This window comes from Theropithecus gelada, chromosome 4 (assembly GCF_003255815.1).
Source record: "Theropithecus gelada isolate Dixy chromosome 4, Tgel_1.0, whole genome shotgun sequence".
Classification (NCBI taxonomy): Eukaryota; Metazoa; Chordata; class Mammalia; order Primates; family Cercopithecidae; genus Theropithecus; species Theropithecus gelada.
In genome coordinates this window covers 49,151,673-49,165,257 of record NC_037671.1, presented here as the reverse complement: position 1 = coordinate 49,165,257, position 13,585 = coordinate 49,151,673, and the positions used below count along the sequence as shown (strand labels likewise).

The window sequence follows — 13,585 nt, the reverse complement described above, 5'->3', positions numbered from 1 at the left end:
TTTAATATGCATACATTCAGTGCTTTCTATGTGTCAGATACTGAGCTGAGCACCAGGAGATGGAAAGATAAATATGACAAGGTATTTGCTCTCCAGGAGCTTGTGGTCAAGTAGAGAAGACAAACTCACGAATAGGTGACTATGTACCAATATGGTAAAGGCAGAATAGGATAAATACTCAGAGCATGATGAAATTTAGATAGAAAGAAGGATTTGTGGGATGCTGAAAAGTCATTCTGAATGTCAAAAATGTGTGACTTGGAGTCATGAAGAGTAGATAAGTTTTGGCTAGCACACATGCAAAGGTGGGCTTACATACTTCTAAGAGTCAGAGGTAAAACCTGTTAAAAATGAATGTGGCACATTCCTGGGGAAAGCTTGGACAGGTTTATTCATATTAGGTTATCTTAACACAATTTGTGCATTAGAGACTCATGTTGTGACTTAATTCTTTCAATAATTCTGTCTTTAGAAAAAGAAGTTAACAAAAAACAAGTGTGCTACAAACACAATTTCAGCGCAAACTCAGTTTCCTGGTGTTCAAAAACTGTTGATGTGTATTGTCACTTTACCAATGCTGCTAATAATTCAGTCTGGAGCCCATCTATGAAGCTGAATCTGGTTCCTGGTAAGAACGTTTTAAATTACTTTAAGATGTTATAGTCAGGGCAGGGATTTATTTATTTATTCACTCCCTCATTCATCCCCATTCAATAAACATGTTAAATACCCTCACTGTGGTAGGCCCTAGGCTCACCATGGGGGTATTTAAAAGAAAAGAAATAAGCCATGTCCCCTGACCTCAAGCCTGGGGGAGAAATCTATGTGATAAAAAATGTTATTGGCTGGGTGCTGTGGCTCACGCCTATAATCCCAGCACTTTGGGAGGCCAAGATGGGCAGATCACGAGGTCAGGAGATCAAGACCATCCTGGCTAATATGGTGAAACCTCGTCTCTACTAAAACTACAAAAAATTAGCCAGGCATGGTAGCATGCATCTGTGGTCCCAGCTGCTCGGGAGGCTGAGGCAGGAGAATCGCTTGAACCCAAGAGGTGGAGGTTACAGTGAGCCAAGATCGTGCCACTGCACTCCAGCCTGGGCGACAGAGAGATTTTGTCTCTCTCTCTCTCTCTCTATATATATATATATATATTCTTACATGTAATATGGTAAAAGCTAAATATAAATGTTGTGGGTGGCTTAACTCTGCTGAAGGCAGGTGGGGAAGAAGTGATCAGGAAAGCCTTGCAGGTGAAATGAGACTTCAGCTGAGTCAGGAGGCTAAGGAGTTCACCAGGCAGATAGCAGTGGACAGTATCTGGACATGGTTGAGATCCTCTGAAGTTTCAGTAAAGGGAAGGTGTCAACTTGAGGTCAGGGGACATGGCTTATTTTCTTTTCTTTTATTTCTGAGACAGGGCTACATAAAAACTATTGATCTCAAGAATAGGCAACTGCCTTTCCCATCCTTTGCCACCACTGTGTCAACTTGACATCGCATAGTATCTTTGAGGTGAAAGGTCATGATTTATGGAGTCATTGCTATGCTAGCCCATGCTGGGGAGCTCCCCTCAGCAGCAGAGAGGGATAGATCATCTTAATATAAGGTCATCTTCAGGGAGGATCTTATGTTAAGGCAAGGGATAAATGATGTTCCTGGGCTTCTACCATAAGCAACTCCTCATGCTCCTAAATCATCCCAGTAATAGGACTTGTGATAGACAAAGGATCATTATCACCAAGCTTGTTTGAGTTTGCTGAATGGTTTGTGGTCATTCTCATATGTTGGCAACTATCCCCTGGACACCAAAACAGGAAACCATTTAGAGTCACTATCCCCCGACCTTGCCTCGCACAAGTACAGCCCCTCCAGGGTGCAACAAAGGTCACCTCTTCTTTTCCCCCTCACTCATCTTAGCCAACACATTTTACTCACTTATCTTTGTTCTTCTCCTCTTTCTATATACCAGATATGGTTTTGCTTCTTTTTCCTTGTAGAACATTACTTATTTAAGATTTATGTAGAGTGGTTAAGATCTTAATTAATGTTAAAAAAAAAAAAAGTTGGCGAGGGAGGGGTCTCATCAGTGTCAGGGTCCACTGGACATGAGATATTCCACATGGGGTCCACTGGACGTGAGAGATTCCACAGCAAGTGTCATTTCCCCATCCTTGCCTGGTCATAAAAAGAGATGAAATAGAATCACCTTTAAGGGAAACCAGAAGGAACAAATGCTTAAACATATAGATTAGAATATTCAGGTTATGGGTACCTGGTGTTCCTACTACCAATTATGTCTTTGGATTATGGCAGTGATTCTCAACTTTGACAGCACACTGGAATCACCAGGGAGGCTTAAAAACCTGCTGATGCCTAAATCCCAGCCTTGACGATTCTGATTTACTTAGCCCGGACACTGGTGTTTTCAAAAGCTCCCCCACTGATTCTAATATGACACAGTTGAGAATCTCCAGATTAAGGTATAAAATTCTATTAGGAAAAGCAAATTCAGATTAGAGAAGTCAGGTTCACGTGGAAAGCAGAGAGGGGCTTTGGAAAATCAGGGGCAAAATTAAGAAATTGGGTGGCTCTGAAAAGGTAACTGAAAGTAAAGAGAAATATGAATTCAAACATCAAAAATCGACCTTGGCCTGACCGTATTTCTACTATCTTGTCTCTTCCTTGCAATTATCCCTTTTATTTCAATGTTTCCAACACAGGGGAAAACATCACATGCCAAGATCCCATAATAGGTGTCGGAGAGCCCGGGAAAGTCATCCAGAAGCTATGCCGGTTCTCGAACATTCCCAGCAGCCCTGACAGTCCTATTGGTGGGATCATCACTTACAAATGTGTAGGCTCCCAGTGGGAGGAGAAGAGAAATGACTGCATCTTTGCCCCAGTAAACAGTCTGCTCCAGATGGCTAAGGTGATCCTTAAAGCTTCCACTCTGAGCTCTTGGTGGGGCAATCTGTCTGGCTGATCATATTTCTCAGCACTTAGGAAAATGGGTTTGGTGCTGCTTTGTGTTGCTCCAAAACTACATTTATTTGTGTATTTCCAAAGGAGATGTAACCCTAGAAATGCACACACACACAACAAAATGCCTCGATTCAAATACTAAGACAACTAAGTATGTGTTCTGCTCTCAGACCTGCTAGATACCTTAACCTTGACTTCTCAGTACCACGTGTTCCATACCTCCAGGGGGCAGCAGTATTATCCTCTCTCTTATTGCTCTCCTTTGGGTAATTTTGGTATCAAGAAAATTGCTATAATCCTTTCAGGAAAAGGAGCAATATAAAAAAACAAACTTCATCAATTTCTTAAAAAAAAAAATAGCTGGACTTGATGCTCTTACAGGTATGAGATTTTCTCACTACTTGGAAATAACTTGTACTTTTGAAGAAGCAACTACCCTGCCTCTCTTACCTACTATAGAGGTTACCGCTATGTAACAGGGGAGAAGTTCCTTTCCTTCCGTCAACATAAATAAATGGTACCTCCACACTTGATTTGCTGTTAGACTCCTAAAATTCCATGAATTACATTTAAAAAATTCTGGTGATACAACTGGTGATGTTATAGCCAATGATGACATCTTCAGACAACCAATTCCAAATCCTCTCACCACTAGGAAAATAATTGAAAAAAAAAGGGTAATACTTATTTGTGTTTTGTCTAATTAACTTCTATCTCGCCTCTTATCTCACACCAAATTTATTAAAATATCTACTATGTGCAAAGCATGATTATAGGTGCTGTCAAGGTAAATGGGCCAAATCAGATCTTGGTCTCTGATTTGATAAAGAATATAATCGAATTGGGTAGTTACATACACATTAATTTGGCTAAGATACATTAAGAAGATCTGCTTGAAAAGAAAAAAAGGCATCTGAGCTGGACCTTGATGGATGAGGCATGAGGGCTATAAATTCTCCCAATGAAGAAAGATAGAAATTGTAATCTGAACTCGATGTCAGCCCAAGTCCCAATTCTAGATACCTACACACATTTTCAATGGAAAAGGATCATGCTGCTCTATCATGCTTCTTTTGATTTATCCATTCAGCATATACTTACTGGGTACTTACTGTGTGCTGAGATATATGACTTGTACTATGTTAGGAATTATGGGAATGAGAAGAATGCAAAGAAATGTAGCACATGGTTCATGTTGTTAAGGAGCTTATAATTTAATTAGAGCCATATTGAAATTAGAACACAAGATGACACTACTAGAGATGCCACAAATGAAAGTATGTTATATAAAACCAATACTTATACATTCAGAGGAAGGAACTTTCCTGGGTTGAAACTTTCAATAAATGCTTTTCATAAAAGACAGAATTTGAGCTATTCTATGCATATAAGGAAGAGAGAGTTAGAAAGCAGAAGTGTAATCATTATAGGTAGGGTGACCATATAATCTATCATCCAAGTCGGGACACATTTTGAGAATATAAGAGGGCACTCTTAATAATTACACTAGCAGAAAAGGTATAAACCAGACAAGTCCCTGGAAAATTGGAAGGGTCAGTCACTTTAATGGCCGGCAGGGTAACCGATATGAGGAAAACCAAAGAGTGGCAACTGTGCTTCCATGCCAACTATCCAAGTGACCGTTGCACTCAACCTTAACCTACTTCTCTAGCAATCACATCTAGCTTCCCTTTTTTGTTTCAGTTAGCTATCAGGTTGACATATGTTTGTTCCCCTTCTGTGTGTGGCCTTATGTCATATTCTGTTCTGAAGAGCGTGCATGGAGTGCTTCAGAGATAAGCGCATCATCTTACAGGACATATTGATGGAAATGGAGCAAAAAGGAAACTACAGATGTGAGAGATTTTGCCAGGGGTGGATCAGTGGGATTCGATAGCTAAACTGACTGGTAAATTTTTTTGTGTTGCCTTTTGTTTTACTAGACTTTGATCAAGAGCCCCTCTCAGGATGAGAAGCTGCCTACATACCTGAAGGATCTTTCTATTAGCATAGACAAAGCGGAACATGAAATCAGCTCTTCTCCTGCGAGTCTGGGAGCCATTATTAACATCCTTGATCTGCTCTCGACAGTTCCAACCGAAGTAAATTCAGAAACGATGATGGTGAGTTTGCCTAACCTTTGCAGGAGTTTTGGGTCTTACCTTTTCACCCCTCAGAATTTGTGTTCAAGAAACATAATTCCTCCCCATTGCAGCTTCTCTGTCTTTTCCAGAGCAATGCTCAGGATAGTTCTGCCAGCTACAACTTTTAGGATATTAGGAAATGTTTCCAGTATTCATTTTGCGACCTTAGGAATATTTCTTAGTGAATCTCTGCTTTATTTTCTTCATTAAAATGGAATAAATTTGTACTTGCTTTCCAGAAAAACTAGGAATTAAATGTTTTCAGAATATACAAGATGAGATTCTCGAAGGTCTAGCACTAAATGTGAACTTTAAAGCAATCGTGGGAGGATAGGTTCTGGAAGTGTAGCAGTTCTAGGAGGATAGAGAATTCACCCACAAGAGTTCAAATGTAGAGGCTTTAATGAAGGGATACCTACAGAGGTAAAGACAGGGTTAACAAACAAACAAATAAACAAGGGGTGGTGAAGCACTCAGAGACCAGCAACATTTAGAAGCCATTATCACCCCTTAGGTAAAAGAGGAAATAGTGCAAACAGAGCCCAGTGAGAGCTGAAGCCTTAGAGGTGGGACCAGTCAGCAGGAGCTATAGTCTTGGAAGGCCAGAGCTATAACCAGACATGTGCTGAGGAGAAAGGGGACTGGAGCGGGGAGAGCAGTGAGCACCAGGAAAAATGTATCTCTGCCTCCCAGGTTCAAGCGATTCTCCTGCTACAGCCTCCCAAGTAGCTGGGATTACAGGCACTTTGGGAGGCCGAAGCTGATGGATCACCTGAGGTCAGGAGTTCAAGACCAGCCTGGCCAACATGATGAAACCCCATCTCTACTAAAAATACAAACTTAAGATTTAAAATAAAATACAATAGTAAATATCCCTGCCAGCCTGCTGAATTGACCTTACAGAGTAGGGTGTGTAGTGGTTGTGACTCTCACTGTCACCATTGCTAAACATTTACTGACATCTTTCAGTCTTGGGGACCCATCCTCTGCTAAAGTCTGTCATAAGAAGGTCATAAATCCCCACCACCTGTGATGTCTCATTTTTGTCTTCTCTTTTCCTCTTACCTTTATACAGTCAGTTTTTAGGAAGGTGTTGTTTTTTTCTTTTTTATGATTGAAAGAATTTGATTAGTTTGACCCTATACCATTTCACTTTCAGCACGTGCTCTCTACGGTTAATGTCATCCTTGGAAAGCCTGTCTTGAACACATGGAAGGTTTTACAACAGCGATGGACCAATCAGAGTTCACAGCTACTACATTCAGTGGAAAGATTTTCCCAGGCATTGCAGTCAGGAGATAGCCCTCCTTTGTCCTTCTTCCGAACTAATGTGCAGATGAGCAGCATGGTGATCAAGTCCAGCCACCCAAAAACCTATCAACAGAGGTTTGTTTTCCCACACTTTGACCTCTGGGGCAATGTGGTCATTGACAAGAGCTATCTAGAAAAGTTACAGTCGGATTCATCTGTTGTCACCATGGCTTTCCCAACTCTCCAAGCCATCCTTGCCCAGGATATCCAGGAAAATAACTTTGCAGATAGCTTAGTGATGACGACCACTGTCAACCACAATATGACTATGCCATTCAGGATTTCAATGACTTTTAAGAACAACAGCCCTTCAGGTGGCAAAACACAGTGTGTCTTCTGGAACTTCCGGCTTGCCGACAACACAGGAGGGTGGGACAGCAATGGGTGCTATGTTGAAGAAGGTGATGGGGACAATGTCACCTGTATCTGTGACCACCTAACGTCATTCTCCATCCTCATGTCTCCTGACTCCCCAGACCCTAGTTCTCTCCTGGGAATACTACTGGATATTATTTCTTATGTCGGGGTGGGCTTTTCCATCTTGAGCTTGGCGGCCTGTCTAGTTGTGGAAGCTGTGGTGTGGAAGTCAGTGACCAAGAACCGGACTTCCTATATGCGCCACACCTGCATAGTGAATATTGCTGCCTCCCTTCTGATCGCCAACACCTGGTTCATTGTGGTCGCTGCCATCCAGGACAATCACTACATACTCTGTAAGACAGCCTGTGTGGCTGCCACCTTCTTCATCCACTTCTTCTACCTCAGCGTCTTCTTCTGGATGCTGACACTGGGCCTCATGCTGTTCTATCGCCTGGTTTTCATTCTGCACGAAACAAGCAGGTCCACTCAGAAAGCCATTGCCTTCTGTCTTGGCTATGGTTGCCCGCTTGCCATCTCAGTCATCACGCTGGGAGCCACCCAGCCCCGAGAAGTCTACACGAGGAAGAATGTCTGTTGGCTCAACTGGGAGGACACCAAGGCCCTGCTGGCTTTCGCCATCCCAGCACTAATCATCGTGGTGGTGAACATAACCATCACTATTGTGGTCATCACCAAGATCCTGAGGCCTTCCATTGGAGACAAGCCATGCAAGCAGGAGAAGAGCAGCCTGTTTCAGATCAGCAAGAGCATTGGGGTTCTCACGCCACTCTTGGGCCTTACTTGGGGTTTTGGTCTCACCACTGTGTTCCCAGGGACCAACCTTGTGTTCCATATCATATTTGCCATCCTCAATGTCTTCCAGGTGAGTTTTACAGTGCTGCGCTTTCAGGAAGATTTTATTCCTGTAGGACAAATTAATGATAGAAACACAAACAAGAGTAGGAATGGGGAAGGATTTCAGTCCAGAGGAAGCCTCAACCCTAAAGAGCAGTAATAATGAGAACTCAATGAGATGGAAAGGACACATTCTTCTGATCCTATGGAACCTCATGCTTTTTATCTCCTACATTATAACCTAGTGTCATTTGCCAGTCTCTGCTAGACACCCTGATTACACTAGTAAAAGGAAAATCCCCATTTGTCTAAGATTATCTTGATGCAGTCTATTATCTCCTAGATGAAAATCCTGTCTTTGTGAGGACAGGGATTGCCCCTTTCTTATTCATCACTATACCCGTATGCCTGATAGAGACCTTGGTACAGAGTAGGTTCTCAATAATCATTTTAATGAAATAAATCCTGTGTATTACATAGCAGCTTCTCTGGAAACATCAAAAACCAAAGAATGAATGTCCTGTGAATGCACAATCTGCTTGATTATACTATAATGAAAAAACATCTTCTTTGCTCTCGTGCAACACATAACTAATTATAATACAGGCCAGTTTGATAGAAGAACTATAACAGAGGTATAGTTAGCAAGCCTTTAAAGGACAAGGAAAGAAGTGATTAATTCTGTTTCACCCATTGGAGAGGTGGTAAGGATAGGAAAAAACCTGCCCAAGGATTGAGGCCAGTGTGAGCTTGTGAAGAGGCAGAGGCTGGAGGTGCATTCGAGATACTGCTTTCAGGATGCTTGTGCCAAGAACATATGAACCTTGATTTCTGCTACTGGGGCTGTGTCTCCATGCTATAAAGTTCATATGTAATGACCTTCATGATATGCCTCATTTGGAAGGAACTAGTTATCCCACCCCACAGCCCAGATTCTTACAATAACTATGTGAGGAATATTGTAGACATAAGAGGTGTACTAATAGCATAACCAACAGGACCTCCAGTTCTCAACTAAAGGAAAATGGGAAAATAGAAAATATCCTCCTAACATCATAACATTTAGAGTCCTTTGGTATGAACCAACTCTTTGAACAGTATCATGCACTGGACTCATTCCATGAACTCAGATGGAAAAAGAAGTAGTACAAATTTAACACTAGGTTAACAGTACTTTCTCTTTTGCTGGACAATAGACTATAATTAAAATGTACTTTTTTTAAAATCTTTTTTTCTCAGGGATTATTCATTTTACTCTTTGGATGCCTCTGGGATCTGAAGGTAAGAGCAATGACAGTTTCTTGTTTCTAGAAAAGCCTGAAGTGCTTGTGGCATGTTGAAGTTACGATAGCTTCTTTTAAACATTGCAGGTACAGGAAGCTTTGCTGAATAAGTTTTCATTGTCAAGATGGTCTTCACAGCACTCAAAGGTATACCTTTTCTCTGCAGAGACTTTTCATTTTGTAACCTCATGTATTCCACTAGCATTATGAAGTATAGAGCACTAAATTATTTCTTTGGGATTTTGATCAATTAGGCTAAATATATTGCATCCTCAAACCCGTCTCCCTCAACAGCTATGTTTGGCATAGACCATTCCATTGTTTTTGCTTCTCAAGTCATTCTGCCTATTAAACAGAGCCATAGAGCTGTTGTTGAGATGCTACTCCACATATTTAAATAGGGTTTAAAATAATACATGATATAAACTTAAAGTTGAAATCAAGTGTTCAATGAGAAGCAATCTTCTGGGGGGATTCAAGGTATTAGAGAAAACAAGTTGAAGAATAATAATGGATAGAATTTTCTATAGTTCATTTTGGAACACAACTATTGTCTTTGGATGTATTTGACTGTTTTTCACATGTCAGAAAATCCTAGAAGCCTAACAAACAATAAAACTTGTATTTGACAGTTATTTTTCTAATACAGATGATAAGATTCCAGTATTTTAATGTGACCTCTGGGAGTGGGACTAGAGATGCCGGCAGTGACCATAGAGGGTGGAAAATCAATCCTCCTAGAGATGGAAACAACTTTGGTCCCACAAATTTGCTTTGTGATTGTCCCTCTTTTTCTCTCTTCTAGTCAACATCCTTGGGTTCATCCACACCTGTGTTTTCTATGAGTTCTCCAATATCAAGGAGATTTAACAATTTGTTTGGTAAAACAGGTGAGTAGTGGCCTCTAGGTTCTCCCTGCTCACCCAGAACACATTTGCTCAAATGGGGAGCCTCAACACCCCTACTCCTTCACCCAGCTCATGGCATTTACCTGAAATGTCCTCTTTTGGGGTAGAAGTTAAATAGAGGAACTTACCTTTTCACAAATCACCAAAAAGTGGGTGTAGAGGGCAGCTGCCTTTGTTGGGCAACTTTTAATAACTCATAAGGAATAAGATTTGGAGAATCTAGACAATGATTTGGAGAGCTGTCTGTCAAAATTTCATCCATCAGATGAGAACTGAAAATTGCTGACCTTGTCAAACACAGAGTTCTTCTCAAATTAGGTTAAATGAGAGTAGATAGGTCATGTTTCAGGGTTATGGGGCAGGAAATAATACATTTAGAAAATCTTACAGGATCTCACTATGTAGGTTTGTTTTCCTTTTTTGTTCTTTTTATAAAGTGGGCTTGTGTTAAACATTGAAGCATAGAACTGTGCATGTGTTACATAAGGGATCACCCAAGTTAGCTATTCTATTAGAAATATTCATGGTTAAATTTCTACCTTGGAGATATGAAATGAATGAATTAATAACTTTGGGCAACAGATCTCAGCTATTCTAGGAAATTGAAACCCCTGTCCCATGCCACCATCCCTCCCCCGCAGGAAAATCAGCCCCAGGATTTCTTCTAGCTTTTTGAAACTGAACAGATTTCACAATTGCAGAGTTGAGAAATGTGTCAATATTCCAGATGAAGGCTTTTCATATACAAGCAAATTTTGTGAATGCCTATAAAACTCCAGAGGACTTGGGTTTTTTTCCGCTTCAGTCTGATGAATTACTCATGAAACTAGTGGACCTTCACTTCTGATTATGAAAGTCCCAATGGGCCCTGTTTGGGGGCTCCGTAAGCACCGTCACTTTGGTTTATGTTGTCAGCAGCCTCTAAGATCCCCCCAGGCCATGATGGAAACCTTGTTAGCGGTGGCAGTTCAGCAATCTGATGGTAGGGTGGGCACTTCAACCCTTCTCTCGCCCGACACCCACTCTCCACCCACTCCCTGTGCACAGTCCCCACCTCCCAGCAGACACAAGCCTGTGCACTTGCTCCGGGGCTGCCTTCCTTGCTGCGCTGACTCTCAGCAGTTCTGTTGACACTCCTGACTCCTGCTTCGTTTCTGGTCCTGCCTTTTCTCCCCCTATAATTTTCTCTTTTCTTTCCCTTTACTCTCTATACAAACCTCCACCTTTGGTAGAGTGTCCAGGTCCCTCCCAAGAGCTTCCCCAAGTCACCACAACCCAAGTGGACCAGGAAGATTCCATCATGCAGATGTTCCCAGACCATGCATGTGATGGCATGTGGAGGGCTTCCCACCTTGAGATCTTCCTGTCCTCTGTAGAAACCTGGCTGCTGGTGTGATGTGAAGTAGTGACTGCTTGTTGGCTGCCACGCATGCATGAGAACGACAGCTCTGTTAGTTCTCTGGCATTTCTGGGTCTTGGGAGGAGGGCAGGTATGGGTTGGTTTCCAGGCATGGCTGAGCTTACCTGGTGCCTGGACCACTGCTCCCCTGGGTCCCTTAGGAGATGTTCACAGCCCAAAGTTCATGACAGCTTGTCTCCAAGGCTGAGTTGCTGCTCTGTTTTTCAGGAACGTATAATGTTTCCACCCCAGAAACAACCAGCTCATCCCTGGAAAACTCATCCAGTGCTTATTCGTTGCTCAACTAAGAACAGGATAATCCAACCTACGTGACCTCCTGGGGACAGTGGATGTGCTTTTAAAAAGAGATCCTTGCAAAGCAATGGGGAACGTGTTCTTGGGGCAGGTTTCCGGGAGCAGATGCCAAAAAGACTTTTTCAGAGAGAAGAGGCTTTCTTTTGTAAAGACAGACTAAAAGTAGCTGTTATGTTTATGTTTGTTCCCTCCCCCTCCCCCTCCCCCTTGTGTGATACCACATGTGTATAGTATTTAAGTGAAACTCAAGCCCCCCAAGGCCCAACTTCTCTGTCTATATTGTAATATAGAATTTCAAAGAGACATTTTCACTTTTTACACATTGGGCACAAAGATAAGCTTTGATGAACGTAGTAAGTAAAAGGCTACCTAGAAAATACTTCAGTGAATTATAAGAAGGAAGGAAGGAAGAAAGGAAGGAAGGAAGGGAGGGAAAGAGGGAGAAAGGGAAAAAGAAGAAAAAGAGAAAGATGAAAATAGGAACAAATAAAGACAACATTAAGGGCCACATTTTAAGATTTCCATGTTAATGATCTAATATAATCACTCAGATAGTGCAACATTGAGAATTTTTTTAATGGCTCAAAAATGGAAACTGAAAGTCAGCCACAGGGAATGAATGCTTTGGGCAGTGTCTTCCTGATGTCTTCTTAGCTAAGAGGAGGGAGAAAAGGCTGAAAAAATAGGGAGGAAATTCCTTCATCAGAACCACTTCAAGTGGATAATAATATTTATAAGAAATGAATGGAAGGAAATATGATTCTCCTGAGGCTAAACACATGCATATATACTTTGTATGTTAAGGTTTGAACTAAGTGAATGTATCTGCAGAGGAAGTATTATAAAGATATGTCATTAGATCCAAGTGCAGATTAAATTTTTATAGTTTATCAGAAAAGCCTTATATATTTGTTCCACATTTTGAAAGCAAAAAATATATTTTTTATATACCCTTCAATTGCCAAATTTGATATATTGCACTGAAGACAGACCCTGTCATATATTTAATGGCTTTAAGCAGGTACTTCTCTGTGCAGTATAGATTTTAATAATCTTATAGCATTGTACATTATTATTGCTGTTGTCACTGTTATTGTTACTGTGGATAATGGCCCTTGGTGTGTTATATAGCTCCCTATGTATTCTCTGTTTCCATCTTTAAGTTCCCAGACCAATATACATTAAGAACTTTGCATGGTCTAAGTTGTGTTTATTCCAACCACTCAGAAAGCTCCTGGAAAGAAATTTTACATTTGGCTGTTCTGTGCTCCTAATGACACTTGACCTTGTTGAACAAATGGCGGAAGCTTTCCCAAGGATTTGATTGTGAATTATCTGCATGTGTGCTTTTTTTTGGTGTGTATGTATTTCATTACAAAATATAAATATTTATGAAAATAGCATCCATATTAGAGTTAACTCATATTAGAGTTAATAGCATCCATATTAGAGTGAATAACCATGTGCTATTGATACAGCAACCCTACATTGCAAATAGAAGTCCTATCCCAAAAGGAAAATGAGACAAAAATAGAGATGTGGGACTACTCAGGATATGTGGACTGTGTGGCAACATAAATGGGCACAGCCATTAGGAAGATGGGGCAAAAGAGGCTGAGATTCAACAGCCATTTCTTTATTGAGGTTCAAAGGAGTTTTCTTTTAATATTTTAACCCTTTAACATATCTTCTTTTTATTTTTAATTTTAAATTCTACTTAAATTCTGCTTCTGCCTCTCTTTTCTTCATGGAGAAGGAGAGGCATGGGGCAGAGGTGGGACAGTTAACGTAAATGAATTCTTTATTTCTACATATTCACAAATGACATAGACATCTACTCCCACATTTGCCTGAGAATTGTCACATCCCTGTCCCAAATGAATGGTGCATTACCAAAAGTCCCTAAAGGAAATCATTGTTATGCTGTAAGTGCATGCCACATTCTTCAGGAATGATCAACTTTGGGCAGAGCTTGGTACTAAGAAGATGGAGACAGAGGTTGGGTTGGGAGAAATCCCTTGAATT

At 41.0% G+C, this 13,585-nt stretch overlaps 1 protein-coding gene across 4 annotated transcripts in view; it reads left to right on the top strand.

The window, feature by feature from the left end:
- ADGRF5 (adhesion G protein-coupled receptor F5) overlaps positions 1–12,963 on the top strand; it is a 103,721-nt gene extending 90,758 nt beyond the window's left edge. For all 4 annotated transcript variants that reach the window (XM_025382289.1, XM_025382291.1, XM_025382288.1 and 1 more), the window contains 8 exons: positions 473–628; positions 2,724–2,932; positions 4,929–5,108; positions 6,289–7,683; positions 8,895–8,936; positions 9,026–9,085; positions 9,744–9,828; positions 11,474–12,963. In XM_025382289.1, the coding sequence (XP_025238074.1) occupies positions 473–628; positions 2,724–2,932; positions 4,929–5,108; positions 6,289–7,683; positions 8,895–8,936; positions 9,026–9,085; positions 9,744–9,828; positions 11,474–11,553 (2,207 nt within the window). In that variant the 3' untranslated portion in view covers positions 11,554–12,963. The remainder of the gene's footprint in view (positions 1–472; positions 629–2,723; positions 2,933–4,928; positions 5,109–6,288; positions 7,684–8,894; positions 8,937–9,025; positions 9,086–9,743; positions 9,829–11,473) is intronic.
- The last annotated feature ends 622 nt before the right edge of the window (positions 12,964–13,585 follow it).